The sequence below is a fragment of the Thermobia domestica genome, chromosome 17 (assembly GCF_964235325.1).
Source record: "Thermobia domestica chromosome 17, izTheDome1.hap1.1, whole genome shotgun sequence".
NCBI lineage: Eukaryota > Metazoa > Arthropoda > Insecta > Zygentoma > Lepismatidae > Thermobia > Thermobia domestica.
In genome coordinates, this window is record NC_137470.1 from 171,358,076 (window position 1) to 171,375,343 (window position 17,268).

General features: G+C 34.9%; 1 protein-coding gene across 2 annotated transcripts in view; it reads right to left on the reverse strand.

Annotated features, from left to right (window-relative positions):
• Positions 1 to 564: 564 nt before the first annotated feature.
• LOC145674499 (uncharacterized) overlaps positions 565 to 17,268 on the reverse strand; it is a 57,048-nt gene continuing 40,344 nt past the window's right edge. The window contains exon 2 of one of the 2 annotated variants that reach the window (XM_081744649.1): positions 565 to 3,074. In XM_081744649.1, coding sequence (XP_081600775.1) covers positions 1,364 to 3,046 — 1,683 coding nt within the window. In that variant the 5' untranslated portion in view covers positions 3,047 to 3,074 and the 3' untranslated portion in view covers positions 565 to 1,363. The remainder of the gene's footprint in view (positions 3,075 to 17,268) is intronic. The other variant, XM_081744648.1, reaches the window with a different exon arrangement.

Genomic DNA, 17,268 nt, shown 5'->3' on the forward strand with positions numbered 1-17,268 from the left:
TTCTCGTGAACACTAACCTAAATACTACCAACCAGATATGCAGGGTACTGTGATGTCCAAGATGGCCTTTCTTTTACAGCAGTCTGATTGAAGTTTAGTGTCCATTTCAGAACCGAGGCTATACGAGAAATAAACCTACAGCTTAACATGGTATAAGAACCACATAGTTCCAAACGGGAGTCGAATTGTGGTGTCTGTGCCAAAGAAGTGGTCTTACTGATGTGATCAGAATTCTCTGTAATCCGTAACTTGCACTTCATGTCCTCGGTTCACATTGCTGTGCGTGTGCACCTACATTTTTTCGGGAGAAAAGGAATAATGGTTTATCATGTCTTCTTTCCTTCAATGGCTAGGAAACCAACCTGCTTTAGACAATAACGTAGGACTAATATCAGTATTCATATATTGGACGCTTGATGTACCCGGATCATGATCACAAAAATTATGGGCTAATATGTGTTGTTTCCGAGCAACTGATAAGCAGTGTATACAAGGTAAATATAAAAACGAACATGGTTAAAATAAAAGCTATATTGAAACTCACGTTACAAACTATTTTAGCAATAAGGATTTTTTTTTTTATTTTGAGCATAGTACATCTTCCCTGCATTCCTTCATGTTGTGATTGTACAATGGATACTAAATTAGAAATACAGAAAGTAATAAAATTTTCTTCATCTAGATAATGGTAGCTGGTCCAGTCACCTAATCACAAACATAATCTTAATTTTGTTTTAGTTCACTCATCTGTGTACAAATACCTTAAATCTCCTACAGTAATTAGGTATACACAAGTAGTTACTTGATTTTAACTCTAAGACAAATTACCAATTTTCCTTTTTCTCTCTAACAACAAAATAACACAAAATCCTTGTACCATAAATCTTAATCCTCGTTGGACTGGGACAAATTTCAATAATAAATCTTCACTTATCAGCACGCGTAATTTATTAATAAAGTTACGTGCGAATTACCGTTAAAACTTCCACGTTTTTTACAGTGCTTTGAAGCTTTTTTGATACTTTTAAAAACTACAGCTCAACATAAGAAAGTTATCAATATGCAAAAGGCAAAATTATAGATTTTATTATTATTCAGACGAAATAAATACTAACATTTAAAGTTCCTTGAAAATAAATATATGAACATTATTATTGCAGGAGAAACTACAACGTCAGCACCTATATCGCAAAATTAACCCCGATTGAATTCACATTATTCCTTACTGTATGTATGATATCTATTTAAAATTTTTATTATCAGAAATTTCAGACTCTTCAGATTCCAAGAATTTCTTACTGAAGTGTAGTCGCATATGTTTAACTAGAGATTGCTTAGTTTTCAAATTACTTTCACATATATTTCAACTGAATTTTTTCTTCTGCGGAAAGTGTGTGGCCATGTGGAACTTCAAGAATTTCTTGATCACTGCCTTGCCACAAATTTCACATGAAACTCTACTTTCCTGTCTTTTAGTATGTACTGTAGCTACATGACTTTTCAGTCTATATGCGACACAAAATCTTTTTCCACAATATTGACAAATATGGGGCCAAGATTCCCTATCAGTATGAGCTGATAACATATGTGCGCTCAGACAACTGCGAATATTATATGTTCTTCCACATACGTGACAAACGAATGGGTTTTCTTTAAAATGGTGCTGCATGTAATGTTTAGCTATATACGATTTGAATTTAAACCTCTTTCCACATTCGTTGCAAGAGAACTCGTTTTTGTCAGAATGTATTCCTTTTATGTGAGTTCGCAGATGTGTCCTCTGAGTGAATTTAGCGTCACAGATTTTACAAGCAAACGGTCTCAAACCAGCATGTAAATTAAAATGAGTTTCTAAGTACTGCTTACTCTGGAAACCTTTACCACACTGATCACAACAATATTTTCTCCTATCCTGACAATGAATGTCTTCATGATTTTTCAAATTTCTTTCCTTGATGGATTTCCCACAGATTTTACATGGAACGTATTTTATCCCCGTGTGTGAGTTTTTCATGTGTCCATGTAAATTACCTTTAGAGGAGAAAATGTTATCACATAACGAACATTTGACTATTGTTGCCTTCAAATGCACAGTGTTGATATGATCTTTATAACTTTGTTTTAGTTTAAAAGACTGTGGACAGTAAATGCAACTGAATACGTGTGATTCATCGTGTTTACCTTTCATGTGAGTTATAAGATTAGATTTTTGAGTAAAGCTTTTCCCACACTTCTCGCAACTGAACGGTTTGCTCCCAGTATGTGTTCTATTGTGAATCTCCAGACTTTGCTTACTTGTGAATGGTTTGTAACAAACTCTACATCTGATACTCAAATTGTGTACATGTGTGTGTCTAGTGAGACATTCCTTCGTTTTAAATGATTTTCCGCATTCATCACATGAGAAAGTGCATTCTTTATGCTGTCGTAAGTGTTTTTCAAACTGTAACTTTCCATAGAAAATTTCTTTGCATATTGAACATATTATTTTGTCTTGAGAATGCTTTTCTACATGGAGTTTAAGAGTATTTTCGTCCCAAAATCGACTTTTACAATATGGGCAAGGGTACTGTTTTTCAGTATGACATAACTCATGTCTCGATAAAGACTTTTTCGATGGATAACAAATTTTGCATAGCATACAACGAAATGGTTTTTCTCCAGTATGTACTCTAGTGTGATTTTCTAGCGCTGAATTCGTTCGAAATGCCTTTCCACACATACTACATAAGAAGCGAAGATTATGGTAATATTTATGATTTATAAGCGAATATTTTACCCTGTATGATTTTAGACATTGAGTACATTTGTATTTGTATTCTGGATGTGTTCTCAAGTGGTGCATGTAGTCATCCTTACAGGTAAAACAGTAGGAGCATACGTCACAATTGAAAACCTTGTTTTCACCTTCAGCGGCGGTTGTTCCAGATGAATTTGTCTCCACATTATTGTACTCGACGATACCTCTCTTCATCATATTCTTATGGCCTTTCTTAATATTTTCAGAATGATTCTCCCCATGGCACAAACGATTATTAGCTTGCATGGTTGTTCCATCTTCTGAGAAACTAAACCTTTAATGGAAGAAAAAATACTGTATTTATATATTAATTAAAGCACAGCAGTATGCGTATAAGATATATTGGCTAATTCGAAGTGGGTTTGTATCAGAATCGTCAATGAAGAATGATTAGAAGAGGATATGTTAACTATTACAATAAACGTGGAAACAAAAATTAAATGAAATGAAATCTTTGAGTTTTAAATCCCACACTTATGTCGGCTAGGCTAAAGGAGATGGTGACGATAAGGAATGAATGAAATGGTGGAATGAAGAAAGTAGGAGGAAACGGGAGAACCCCGAGGAAACCCACGCACACGGTGTTTGTCCACCACAAATTATACTTAACGCGAGCTGGTATCGAACTAGGGACCCTGTGCACCACCGGTGAACGCTCTACCACTGAGCAACTGCGGCTTCCTGTGGAAACAAAAATTAATGTTCCGCAAGACAAATATTAAAGTACAGCAAACTCTAAAGGGAAAAAAATAGAAAATAAACTTTATCAAAATTTATAATTGAGCTCAGCAAATTGTACCATAAGTTAATAGTATATTAAAAAACACTCTTCACTTCAGTGTATATGGAGTCATTCATCGATTTTAATATCGCATGCTCTTTTAGGTGATTGGTGATTTATACGATTTTCTAATCGTATTGAAACAGTGAATATAATGTAAGCTAGACACGAAATTAATATGCTTAAGAAACAGATCTCTTAAATTTGCAAGCAGCAAACAATATGAAACAGATATCATTAAACAATACATCTCCTACTTCTATAAGTTTATGCTGAAGAATTATAAAGTTGTCAAGGGCAAATGTTAAAACTCAATTTAGACATCTTTGTAGAGTAGACAAGATTGGCGCGGTGGTGGTTGATGTGAGAGGTGGTGGTGAAGATGTTTCCTATAGGTTTAGGAATAATATTCCTATAGTTTATTTTGTAAACTCTCTGGTAAGACTTAACACTGCTAGAATAAAATAAAATGGAAGTTGTTGCGCATTTCAGCCCAGAAAATATGCGAGCTTTAAATTCAACAGAAACAAATGACAATCGAGGTAGGCCTACTAAAGAAAATGATAAATGTGAGTGTACTTCATCTGAAATTTTGAGTATATTGTATGAAGAGTTGTGTGCCTTAAAAAGTGAAGTGGATTATTTGAAAACCGAAAATGCTGAACTACGATCTAATGTAAAACAAGAAGTGAACAGGTTAACTTTGCAGTGCAAGGTGTTACTCAAGAAGTGAAGTCGCAGGCAGCATGTAGTAGCAGTAATGTAAATAAAACTAAAAGATTGAAAAATAGTGAGGCCAAAACAAAGGATGTGTTGAAAACCAAATACTCAATTTCAGTGAAAAACCTCAATTCCAGTATGAGCTACTGGACATCGAAGTGACAACAAATCAAAATCGAAAAGTAAAAAGTGTGCAAGGCAAACAAGAAACGGTACACATACCTATGAAAACAATGCATGAGGAAAAACGTCACCCTAGACAGAAGAATAGCAAACAAAGGGGAAATAAGAAAATATTAATTCTAGGGGACAGTCATGCCAGAAACACAGCGGTTCTGTTAAAAGACGTATTAAGCAACAGTTATAAAGTGTCATGTATCACGAAACCGCGTGCCACCATGAGTGAAACAATGAGAGACTGTGGTTCACTATGCAAGGATATGAGTATGAAAGACACACTAATAATCATTGGCGGGGGGAACGATGTTGCACGTGGTGAGGGTAACAAAGCTGTGGTAAATCTGTACAAGTGTCTAAATATGTTAAATAACACTAACGTAATTGTAGCAGGTATTCCACATAGACATGACTTAGACGGTAACTCCTGTGTTAATGTACATTTAAAACAAACAAACAGCAAAATTTCCAAATATGCAAAGGTTATTGTAATGTAAGGTACGTTGATTTGGGCTTTATGGAAAGGGATAATTTTACGACTACATTTGAACAACACTGGAAAACGTTCAATGTGTAATAAATTTGCTGAACTTGTAGAATCATCATCTGTAGTCTCGACAAGCGTCATCCCTTTGCCATGGCAAGCATCGTTAGACAATAATGAAAGTCTAGCACCTGTAGTAAGAGACAGTAGCAATAACGTATGCAAGACCCTTGGTACATACTCCAATATTAACCTAGAGTGTGGTAGTGTAGGAGTAGATCATATTGATAGGATTAGCTTAATACAAAGGGCAAGTAGTTCAATCTATAAAGCAGAAGACTGTAATAACATAAATGAAAATGCTCAAAAGATAGAACGACGGAAGAGAATGCGTAAGATGTTATCCGATGATTTTTTATGGTAGGAAATACTGACTCTTTACACCTTCTTTTTCATAATGTGCAAGGTTTAGGGAACAAAATTGATCTTCTGGAGGTATTGTTGGAAAGCGACTTCTCAAATGTACAGCTTCTTTGTATATGTGAGCACTGGTTAGATGCAAATATCGTTAATATGGTTAGTTTAAACGGTTTTAATATTATTACTCACTACTCTCGTACAATAAAAAGTCGAGGTGGTGTCGCAATTTTTGCTCGCTCTTATATACATGCAACTGAGATTGACGTTCGGAATTTTTCCGTCGAAATGCATTGTGAGGTAGTCGCATCAAAACTTCAAGAGTTAAATATTTGTATTGTGTGTATCTATAGGACCCCTTCTGGTGATTTAGGAATTTTCTTTAAAAATTTTGAGAAACTTCTAGCGAACTTACGTAGAAAATTTAGTAGTGTAGTTATCTGTGGGGATATAAACATAGATTGGTTAAAGAATTCAACTGATAAATCTAAGTTTCAAGATATGTTAAATTTATATGAACTACAAACTATTATTAACGTACCTACTCGTCAAGGAAAGACAGCTATCGACCAAATTATTATTCCAAAAAGTAATCTTAAATGTTTGTTTGAAGTTCTGATCATGAAGCCATTTATTGTAGAATACCTACCGAGAGACTAGTGAAGGGAAGTCCGAAACCGATAACGAGAACAACCAGATTATTTTCAACGGAAAATATAAATTATTTTTGTTTTCTATTGTCTCGTGAATCTTGGAATCCCTTGTACGACTTACCTAGTGCTAATAACAAATTCAATTATTTTGTTGATGTTTTCTTTCATAATTTTAACATAGCATTTCCATTACAGTTACGGAAAGATCTTAATAACATGAAAAAGTGGGTCACGCAAGGAATAAAAGTTTCAAAGCAAAAGCTTATATACTATCATAAACTTAAGAAAACCTGTGTTAATTTACCAGCTAAAGTTATTTCCCATATAAAAACATACAAAAGAATATATCAGAATGTTATTCGAACAGCCAAAAGAATCCACAATGACACTATAATACACGGATATAAAAACAAAATGAAAGGTGCGTGGAACGTAATAAACAATTCATCAAAGACTGTTCCAATGCGCGAAATATCACAAGTTAATTATAGAAATAATTCTTTCGCTGATCCTGCTGCCATTACTGAAGTCTTTAATCAGTATTTTCTTAATACGAATTTACCACCTGGAAAGTTGGATCTCGCTGTAGAGTCAAATATTCCATGCAACAAACATAGTATGTACGTAACTCCGGTAACTGAAGAAGAATTGTTGAACTATATCAAAAGGCTTTCTAGTACCCGTTCTGCAGGTATAGATGAAGTCCCATCCCTAATTATAAAAAAGAGTGCGCATTTAATAGTGAAACAATTATGCTTTCTTGTAAATGTATCATTTGAATCAGGCGTTTTCCCCGACAGATTGAAGACTGCAAAAGTTATACCTTTGCACAAAAAAGGAAATACTTATGATGTTCAAAACTATAGGCCTGTTTCTATTTTGTCTGTTTTCTCGAAGATTTTTGAATCACTAATGTTATCGCGCTTGAGAAATTTTATATCCTGCCATAACCTAATCTCGTCTTCTCAACATGGTTTCCAAAAAAACAAATCAATTGATACAGCGTTGTTTAACTTTATTAAAGAGGTTTCTACAGTACTTGATAAGGGAAAATATGCAGTAGGTTTATTTGTTGATTTCTCCAAGGCATTCGACAGTGTTCAACATTCTCTTCTACTGGCAAAACTCCAGAAATATGGTATTAGGGGTGTAGTACATGAATGGTTTCGCTCGTACCTGACAAACAGAAAACAAGTAGTAAAAATACAAAAAATAATTAACAATAAGCAAGTCACATTTTCATCCACAACTGCTACTATCTCTGCTGGTGTTCCTCAAGGCTCAATTCTTGGGCCAATTCTTTTTTATTTTACATAAATGATCTTGTTTAATATATGTATCCCCAACATATTGTACTATATGCTGACGATGTAAATGTCCTTGTAACAGCGGACAATACAGTTGAACTAAAAAGTAAATTAAAACAAACTGTGGAGCGTTTGATAAAATGGACATCTCAGAATCAACTGCTGATAAATGCAAAGAAAACAAAAGCACTAAATTTTCATTACTCATGTACACCTCGAACAGTACCACCCATTGTGATAAATTCAACTGATGTAGACTATTCAAAATCCACTAAATTTTTAGGTGTAATAATAAGCAATAGGCTTACATGGGATGCACATATTACTGAGCTAAACAGCAAATTAAGCCGTATCTGTTTTGTCATTTATAGACTACGTGGTTCAGTGTCAAAAGAAACTTTGCTGTTATTGTACTATGGTAAGTTTCAATCATTTTTAAATTACGGAATAATTTTCTGGGGAGCCTCCTATTCCAGTGTTACTACTTTTCGTCTACAGAAAAAGGCAATAAGATCTATTTTTAATCTATCACCAAGGTCCTCATGCAAAAGGGTCTTTCAGTCAAATAAAATTTTAACAGTGCCTTGTCTGTACATATACAAAAGTATCATATATGTAAAGAGAAATGAAAGTAGTTTTCTTCATGTTGACGATGTACATTCATACAACACACGACAAAAGAGTAACATATTCACAGCATACCAAAACTATGCGTGCACCAAAAGAAGTGTTCTTCTTATGTCCGCTAAGTTGTTTAATAAGCTCCCAAGTTATTTGAAGGATATCAAAAACATACGAAATTTCAAAAATGAACTATTTAATTTTTTGTGTAACAAAATGTATTATCATATTAATGAATACTTGGGTGATAGTTTGTAAAATAATGTAAATCAATTATATTGAAATGTCTTATTATTATTTGACAAGTCCTTTGTACTGGTCTCTGACCAATAATGTACGACATGGATGAATAAACAATGAATTTCTTTCGTTTGCTCCTCCAGCACACGATACTATTAGTAATTATAGCCCTACTGTGAATGTGATCCACAAGAGGCTTTATCCCTTATTCGTATAAAAATATATATGGAATAACGATGGTTGTGCTATGTTTTCTCAATCATCAGCAAAACTCACAAATGAAAATAATCACATACAACTAAATACTAGCTTGTGAGAAACAGAGTTTGGTACTGATCGTGGAGAATTTCTATGTACCAATATCACCAGTAGGGATCCCTTGGGAATAATAGGTGATTAGAAGACTGCTCCCTTGGGAATATTAGGTGATTAAAACAATCATACTAACACGAAGCCGCATTTAGTGATATAGGCTATTACTAAATGTTCTAAGTGTTCTAGGTTCCCTCACAGAAAAATTTGCACTTTCCTGATGACATTTTTGCGTGCCCTTAAGTTTCGTTCGAACAGTCTGCTGAGTTGATAGCGTTGCTTTCCGATTTAACATTGGGCGCCCTACCCGTGTAAAGCCCAACGGTTTGCGTTATTGCAAAAAATCCAATATTTTAGATTGAAAATCCTTTATTTCCAACAACCTTCCTATTTTTCCATTTGTCCGTATCTTTTCACATAACGGAGTTAGCCTATGGCCGCGGACATTTTATACACCTGTTAAATTTATTCAATAGCACAAATGAAGATTTTTGCACGGGAAGAGTAAGTTTTTTTTATTTAAAAAACATCCCGAAGGTCAATTTAACCTTCGCATCCACCTCCTTTACGATGCGTACTTGAGACAAAGAAAACTGATGAAAATTAAGCTTGACGCTTGTGGTAATTATATTCAAAAGTCATTTCAAACGATTCATCCGTTTTCCCGTGATACGACAGGGAACATCGATCTCAGTTTTATATATTCACAAAAAAATTTGGAAATTGCCGAATTTCCACGTTAGAAGTGGAATATTCGGAAACGTTTGTGCATACTTATTTTAAAGAAGTTTATATATACCAAGCTTCATCGTCGTGTATTAGGGGCTCATGAGATACTCAACATTTTGGCATAAATTTTGAACACACTATCAATCCATGACACACATTTTAATGAAACTAACACAAGAGCCCGATTCAAGCTAAACAGAGTTGTTGGTATTTTCCCAAGTCGAAATAACAAAAGTGAGTTTTACTAAGTAAAATCCACAATAAGACCCTAAGAACTCACCTCCAAATATTTACTTCGAAACTTCGTTTGAAATGATAATATTAATGTAAGTACAATTAGTTTCGTCAACTGTGTTTTTCAGTACACTTCTAGTTTCAGAATTCGATTAAAATATGTATTTATCAAAAGATCTTCCACCAGGCCAGAGTTCGAAGTCACACAGATTTACAATACTCCAGACAAGTGCTATTAGGTGTTGGGATACATAAAAAGTAAGGAGTACATCTCTTGTAGAAGCACATATGGAGTTCACGTTCTATCTTATTACTGTAATAACAGAATTGCCGGTTTTATGAGTTCATTGGCTATTATTCTTTCTTCGTAAAGTAAGATATTTTATCCTAATATTTCCAATTGTAATCTACACCGTTCTCAATCTGCAACATTGTAAATATTTTTAGTTATTAAATCATCAGATCGTATTTTCCTTATATTGAGAGCAACTAAAAAAATGGCCATGAGTTAAGCACGCTCCTTTTAAAAAGCTTGAGTTTGAGCTGAGCTAACTCACTTTTTTCACTCTGGGTTTGAGCTGAGATAACCTGGTTTTCAACGCAAGTGATCATAATCCTGATTAAAACATACTTGCCAAAGTAGTGTTGAAGTTCTACTTCAGATATGGTGAAACTATACGTCTAAATGAGTGACACATCAAAATCTCAATTTAAATTAACCTTAATGGCCGATTTATGTTCCTAAAAGTTTAAGGTAGTTTCGGTTCCAATTGAAGTAATTGTAAGGTTATGCAGTGGTGCCCACCCACCCCTTATGTCTATGACGCACCCCCCCAATTGTCTATCTGTAGGTGTTCTTCCATGAAAAAATCTTCTTTTCGATTAATTTAGCCCCCCCTCATCAAACATATTTATATAGATTTTAACCCCCCCAAATATTTCAATGACGCAGTTTGCGTCATAGCCCCCCCTTGTGGACACCCCTGGGGTATGTCTTAGGTAAGTTTCCCTTTTTATGTAGCTTAGAGTTAGTAGATGGAATAAACGGACATTAGACGTTTATGATATTCCATTTAATACCAATATATTTATCCATTATCATTCATTTTTCGTAGTAACTGTTAATTATAAGCATGCATAAACATATCATCTTTCCAGTTAAAGATTATACTGATGACATTTGCAACGTTCTAACCACAGTTGTATCCAAGATAGATGTTACCACACGCTGTTATGAGATGGTGTATTTTAGAATTTTGCTTTATTTATGCGGTCTGAGTCATTACGTGTTGTTACTGTGGACATCGGGTCTTAACGAGTAAATCCAGGACCCAAATAGGTCTGACTCTGATTAACCGTGCATCATTACTGTAGTTTCCATGGTATCAACAAACTTAAATAATAATAAAGAGCTACAAAGTTTTAACTACAAGGTATTTTGAGTTCAATTATCAATACAATTAGCTATAACATAATAATAAACATACTTTTAAACCAAATTATTTACGTACAGACATGAAATAGATCATCGTGTGATATGCATGTTATTCTTAATATTTTCAATTGTATTACAAACTTTTTATAAGATCACTTTGTTTATATACAAGGTGAGTTTTTTTAAAAAAAAATTAAGACTGCAAAATATATGAAAAAATAAGTATCGGACGAAAAAATAAATTGCTCGAAATAAACAAGTTAATATTTTGTAGGGGAAAATTCACCTGTGATAACATTAATTCCCCGCCGCTCTCTAGAGATAGAATTAATTTTTTTTGGACCGTAAAGGAAGAAACCAAGCCATGGATAACGGAAGGGATCAAACCACCTATTCGCTTAAGATATAGACTAGGAAAAGTGAATTCAAAAAGGTATCAGAATCAAATCCAAAATTCGACATTACATAAACATTTTACATAAAAACCACTCTAAACAACGGATAGCAGCTAGCAGGAATACAAAGCAAAGTAGAAGTCAATAAAATTATAGGATTTTTAACCTACTTTTCACATGCAGTGTTAATGTAATGACACTAGAGGAATTTCCTTATTATATTGCCAAGATATTTGCCCCTTTCACCAATTCATACTAACAAGAAGAGAAAAGAAGAAAGAAAGAGGGAGAAAAACCAGCAAGAGATGGGAATTAAAGAAGAACAACAAACTCAAACTACTTCTAACCTATCCCTTTCCTCTCCTACTTCTTCAATTTCGATATTTTCCCTGACAATTACCTTTCAAAATTTAATCTGCGTGTTAAGAATTGTTAAAGTACACTATAAAGATAGCATAGGGTAGTAGTTAGCATTCTTACTTCGCGGTAGGAAGGCTTCGGTTTCGAATCCGGTGGCTAGCTATCCGGATTGAGTTTAGACGAATGGTACCTCTAACATTTAGCGTTGTTGACTTCCTTCCCATTGTTGTTGTTGTAAGCGTTAATCATTGAATCAAGTGTGAAATATACTTATTGGCTATATCTGCAAGGTGATAAAAATATTTATACATTATAATTTTTTATCCTTCTAGGTTTGCAAAATGCATTTCACAAAGGATCAGTTAACCTAGGAAATTTCTCATTTTGACAGAACAAGTGGAAAACTGCATAACGTGCGACTAACAAAACCAACGTTAAGAGATGAAGCGATACTAGCATTTTTTACGGTTGTCTAGATTACTTATTTTTTTAAAAGGTCCTGTAGCCGTGACTCGCCTTCGTTGAAGAAACTACGACGAGAAAAAAGTACTGCGGAGCAAGCCACTGAAGATAGTTTAAATACAATATAAAGAATACTAAAGACAAAACAAAGTCAAGACATTTGAGAGCTTTGTTGTTCTGAATAAGCAGATTAAAATGTATCGGTTTGGATTGTCATTTATCACTTACATATGGTGTGAGTGATGACACATGAGTTATCACTTCATGTTCAAATCGATGAAACTGTTAGGAAAATTGACGTGTTCTGTCATAGTTCACTAAGATTTACAACGTCATTTATACTTTAACTTAGGAATTTCGAAAACCGTCATTCTATCTGTGAGGTGGAAAATATCTTCTTCCGAATGCTAAAAACAATGTGAAATCTGACGTTTACCATAAATATGATACCTCAGAATCAGTTTTACTTTCACTTCAAGAGCAAGAAAGTAAGAATCGAGCGTTTTGTAAATTTTTCGCCTCACAAGTCAAGCTACTACGAAACAATAAATCGAGGTATAGATATCCTTGTGATTTATTTCTGTTAAGTTCATTGTTATTTGTAATTTCCCCACATGCTTAGAAGTTCCTGAGAAGTGACGGGAATATAATTCTTCCTTATCTCTCTACTATAATGCGAATTAGCTCTTCCTTTCAATGCAGTTCACAATTAGAACAAACGGAAGAAAACCTGCTGTTTTACACAAAAGACAATATATTACAATCCTACGAAAAGTTTGTGATGATGCTGGTGGATGGAATCTACATCAAACCGTTCATGAACTACAAGAGTGGAAGTGTGGTTAGTTCTCGTTCTAATAGTGATAATGTTGCTACAAGTGCGATGTGTTTATGATAGAAAGCAGGGTTCGATTTGTTAATTTACCAGTGGGGGGGGGAGAAGGTGGATCACAATGTGTAGTGCATTTGCATATACATTAGAGGCAGTGGAACTTCAAAGTTGTAAGATGGCCAGAAATATTTGATGGAATCTCCCCTAATCAGAGTAATATTTTATGTTCAAATTCAGAATCTAGCTAAATAAAACATTCAATTATCAAAAGTAATAAAACATTAACAGAAAATGTAGTAAAGATAGAATAATACAAAAAGTACGTACATACAACAAACTAAAGTTTTCTTTTTTTAAAAAAAGAAAAACATTACTCGCGATTTAGTTGAAAAGGCGAGATGCATGTGAACATTTTTCGACATTTCTTGCTTTGCCGGTATGGTTGTCTGTAGCACTGTGACGCTTCAATTTTATGCACATTGTTGCATATTTTTTGGCATTAAAGAAACCCAAAGGTGGACCATTTATAGATAAAAAAAAAAAGGAGCTTGCTAAGTGTTACAGTCTGCATACGATTCCTCACATCATTCAATGTTTGATTGATAGCACTAAAGCCACGTTCACATTTTGTAGTTGATATCGGTATTAGTTCCACAGCTTTCTTAAGACCCTGTACAGCTGGATACATATAAGAAGGATTGTTCTTGCACAAACGAAATTCTTTGGCTACGAAGGAAACATTCATTGACTGTTTCAACAATTTGGATAATCGAGGGATGGAATCGTCCCCGAAGAATAGTAGTTCATTTTGACCAACAGGCCAAGAAGCAGGGTTTAACCCTGAAGCATCAACGAAAAAGTCTTTATTTAAAAAACGGGAGTTTATGTTGTCTAAAAGGGATTGAAGAAATTTCAATCGCGAAGTGTCAAATTTTGCTTTATCACTAGCAGTAGGCTTAGTGATGGATACCCCTTTGAATATGTTTCTTTGCTATAATTCATAAAGAGTATTTCTTGATCCCGGAGGATCAACAGTCTTTAACGCGCAAATTGAGTAATATACTAAATCGATTTATCGTTTGGCTTCAACTGCAGATGCACTTCTGTTCTGCAAATAGAGCGAAAACCTTTCAAAATTTCCTGAACATCATAGATTAATATAAATTCTCTGATAAATAATCAGCTGGTTACCTTCTTTACTAAACCTTCGAATTTCGATCTCCCACGCACTGGACGGAATGTATCTTTACTACATTTAATCAAAAGACTGCACAATGCAATGTAACTTTCCCACAGTGACCGCACAGAATTGAATGAAGATGCAATCCAACGTACTCCAAACACACGACCCAATTTCAGAATATTTGTTGAGAGTTCGTCTGATTATTATTTAAGCCGTCTCAGGTTTCTTGGGCTATGAGAAAACACTGAATATAAAACACCCATAAGTGCTTGCATATGATGCACATCAGGGACAGATTTAATTACTTCTTGAACTCTAAGCCCAAGATTATGATTCATACATTGAACCACAATTAAGTCGTTCAACAGTTCACGTAATCTCTTTGCAACTCCATTGTAACAACACTGCATCACTGCCACGCCACCTGTTGCCAAGCCAACAAGGTGATTCTTCAGAACGTTTTCCGTGAACGTGCCATCGTTATATAAAGTATCTAACAAGCTTGCTAATATAGCTTCTGCTGCAGTATTGTCAAGTTCGACAATTTCAAATAAAAATGAAAATGAAATCTTTAAGTTTTACGTCCCACGATTATGCTGGTTAGGCTAAAGGACACGGTGATGATGAGAGATGAGTGAAATGAAGAAAGTGGGAAGAAACGGGAGAACCCCGAGAAAACCCACGAGCAGGATAATTTTAAAAAATAGTTACACGCAACACCTTCAAAAACTACACAAAAATAAATTATCATACAAGATTTATTAGATGTCGTGCCCTCATCAATTAGAATACTAAAATTTTTTCCTGACTCCACAATAAACTTAGCGAGATTTCTTTTCATATCCTCGGCAATAAACATTATCATGTTTTTGCACGCATGATCGGAGCATATTTCCCTCGGAAACCCCAGTTAATCTCTAAAGTTGACACAAACAAGAATGTGTCAAGAAAGACAGATTTTCTTTAACAATCATGTATGCAGTACGCATGAGTGCTGCTGCTGTTCAAATTTTTCTTCATTTTGGAGTTGTCATACACTCGTGCTTTTTTTTTTTGTATGGATTCGTCAATGTGCTGTTTCTTCCGATTATTCATTATTTCCATGCACTTGAGGTGGGACTTGCATTTCCTATGATCACCAATTTTGTCATTAAGTTTCTTGGGATTAGTTGCAGAAACACCGTGTATAAACGCATTGTCGATACGTACGCATTCCATACTATCTACGTTAAGAGATCGAATTTCACTGCACACCGAACAAGTAACTAATTTCATTTTGTTTATTGCCAACCACGGTCTGCTCTTCTTCTAGTTATTAAAACGAGATAATTAATACAACGATCGACATTTGCACTACTCTAGTTTCCCGACTCTATATAATTAGCATCACATTTAGCACGTTTTTCTGCTGGTGGGACTTTTATATCAGTATTCACTTCATCAGAAAGTTTTACCTTACCCGGTGAAGTGCCTTCATTTGCTGTTGTATTTGGCAGTCTATGTTCCTGTTGTTTCGTACTGGAAGCATAAAATCACAATATAGTTCGTTGTTTCTCCATTATGACGGCTGTACGTAAATGGTACTACAGACACGCACTTCAAGATTAGTTACACGAACACAAATGTTCAAAAATAATACACACGTATAGGTTTATGATTTCATTTAAAAAAAAATAAATATAACTACCAGAATATTGAACGATATAGGTAAGTATTCGGTTTACACCGGTGTAAAATGCACTCCTCACAAGAACGAACGCACAGCTACCATCAACTCAACACGAGGGCTCATCCACATCTAACTTGCTGCGAACAAATCTAAAGTCTTGGCCCTGCCTATTTCTTTTCTTTTTCTTTAAAGCCAAACGGAACCTATATAACTCTTCGATTGTTTGAAAATCCAAAATAATCGAAGTGGTGTATTGTTGTCAATTTAACGCCGGCTCCTATGTGGCTACGACCGATAGAGAAAAGCATCTATGTTTTGCTACGCCCAACGAGCATAAAGCTGAATGTCCCAAACGGATCTCTCACGGCGACAGCCGCAGACGAAAAACAAATATGGCATTGACCCTGCAAGCGCGAATGTATAGTAACTTGAATTTCTTCTATACCTGTCTTCCTTCTCAACAACCATTCTATTCTAGTGATAATGTAGGTTTTCCGTGTTCTGAGATCAAATTTTCCAGTTCTATTCCTTTATTAGCTATTAAAAATAAGACTACTGAAGATGACAACACAGACTTCTATTCATTCTTGCCTTTCGTTGGGGAGGTTATAGGATCCAAAATTTCAAACATATGTTGACCGCAAGAACAACAAACATTTCTACCTTCTGTAATGTGATGCACGGGGAAAGAGGGAAAAGGCTGGTCCACTTGTGCTTTTGCTAGTACCTTAATTGTTTGTTTTCTTGTCGGCGGAAGAAGAAACACGTTATTAGTATGTTGATGTCCAGTGCTCCGAGCTTAAATGGTAAGCTTAAACATCAAATCTCCCTCTTCACCTTTGGTGACAAAGAGGAAGGGGACCTTGCAAATATACTATAGAGCTTGAAACACTACTCATCTTTGGATTTGTTTTCTTGCAAGATTCGTTTAAAACTCCCCAAAACGGTATTTTTTATGCGAGTAGCTAGCACAAATATAGCCTCATGTACGGGAAAGAAGAAAAGGGAAGTGAGACAGAAGAAGCGTCATCCAAACTTAGAAAACAGAATACTCTAACAGTAAGAGTGTGATTTTAAAATATTTTCCGTGATAAAGGAACTATGTACAGAGAGGGGAAAACCACTATCCCTGGTTGGGATGACATTAGCTAAACCAGAAGCCGGGATGATTTTTCCAGAGGGGGGAAATCCCAGGCACCCCTTCCCTAAAAATCGAACACTGGCAGAAAGTGTGCTATCATTGTTCAAAAAAGTTTTCCATGTTTTGGCTGTAAATACTTCCACAGCTTGTGATTTGCACGGTGTTATTCGAAACATCGTTTCAGCTTAGAAAAAGTGAAGATGAATGTAATGTGTGTAATAACAGAAAATAACGCAATTAAGAGAAAAATAATGTCCATGTTTTCTAACCCTCCTAAATTTAGTATTTCGGATCCCCACCGAAGTTATATTAACAG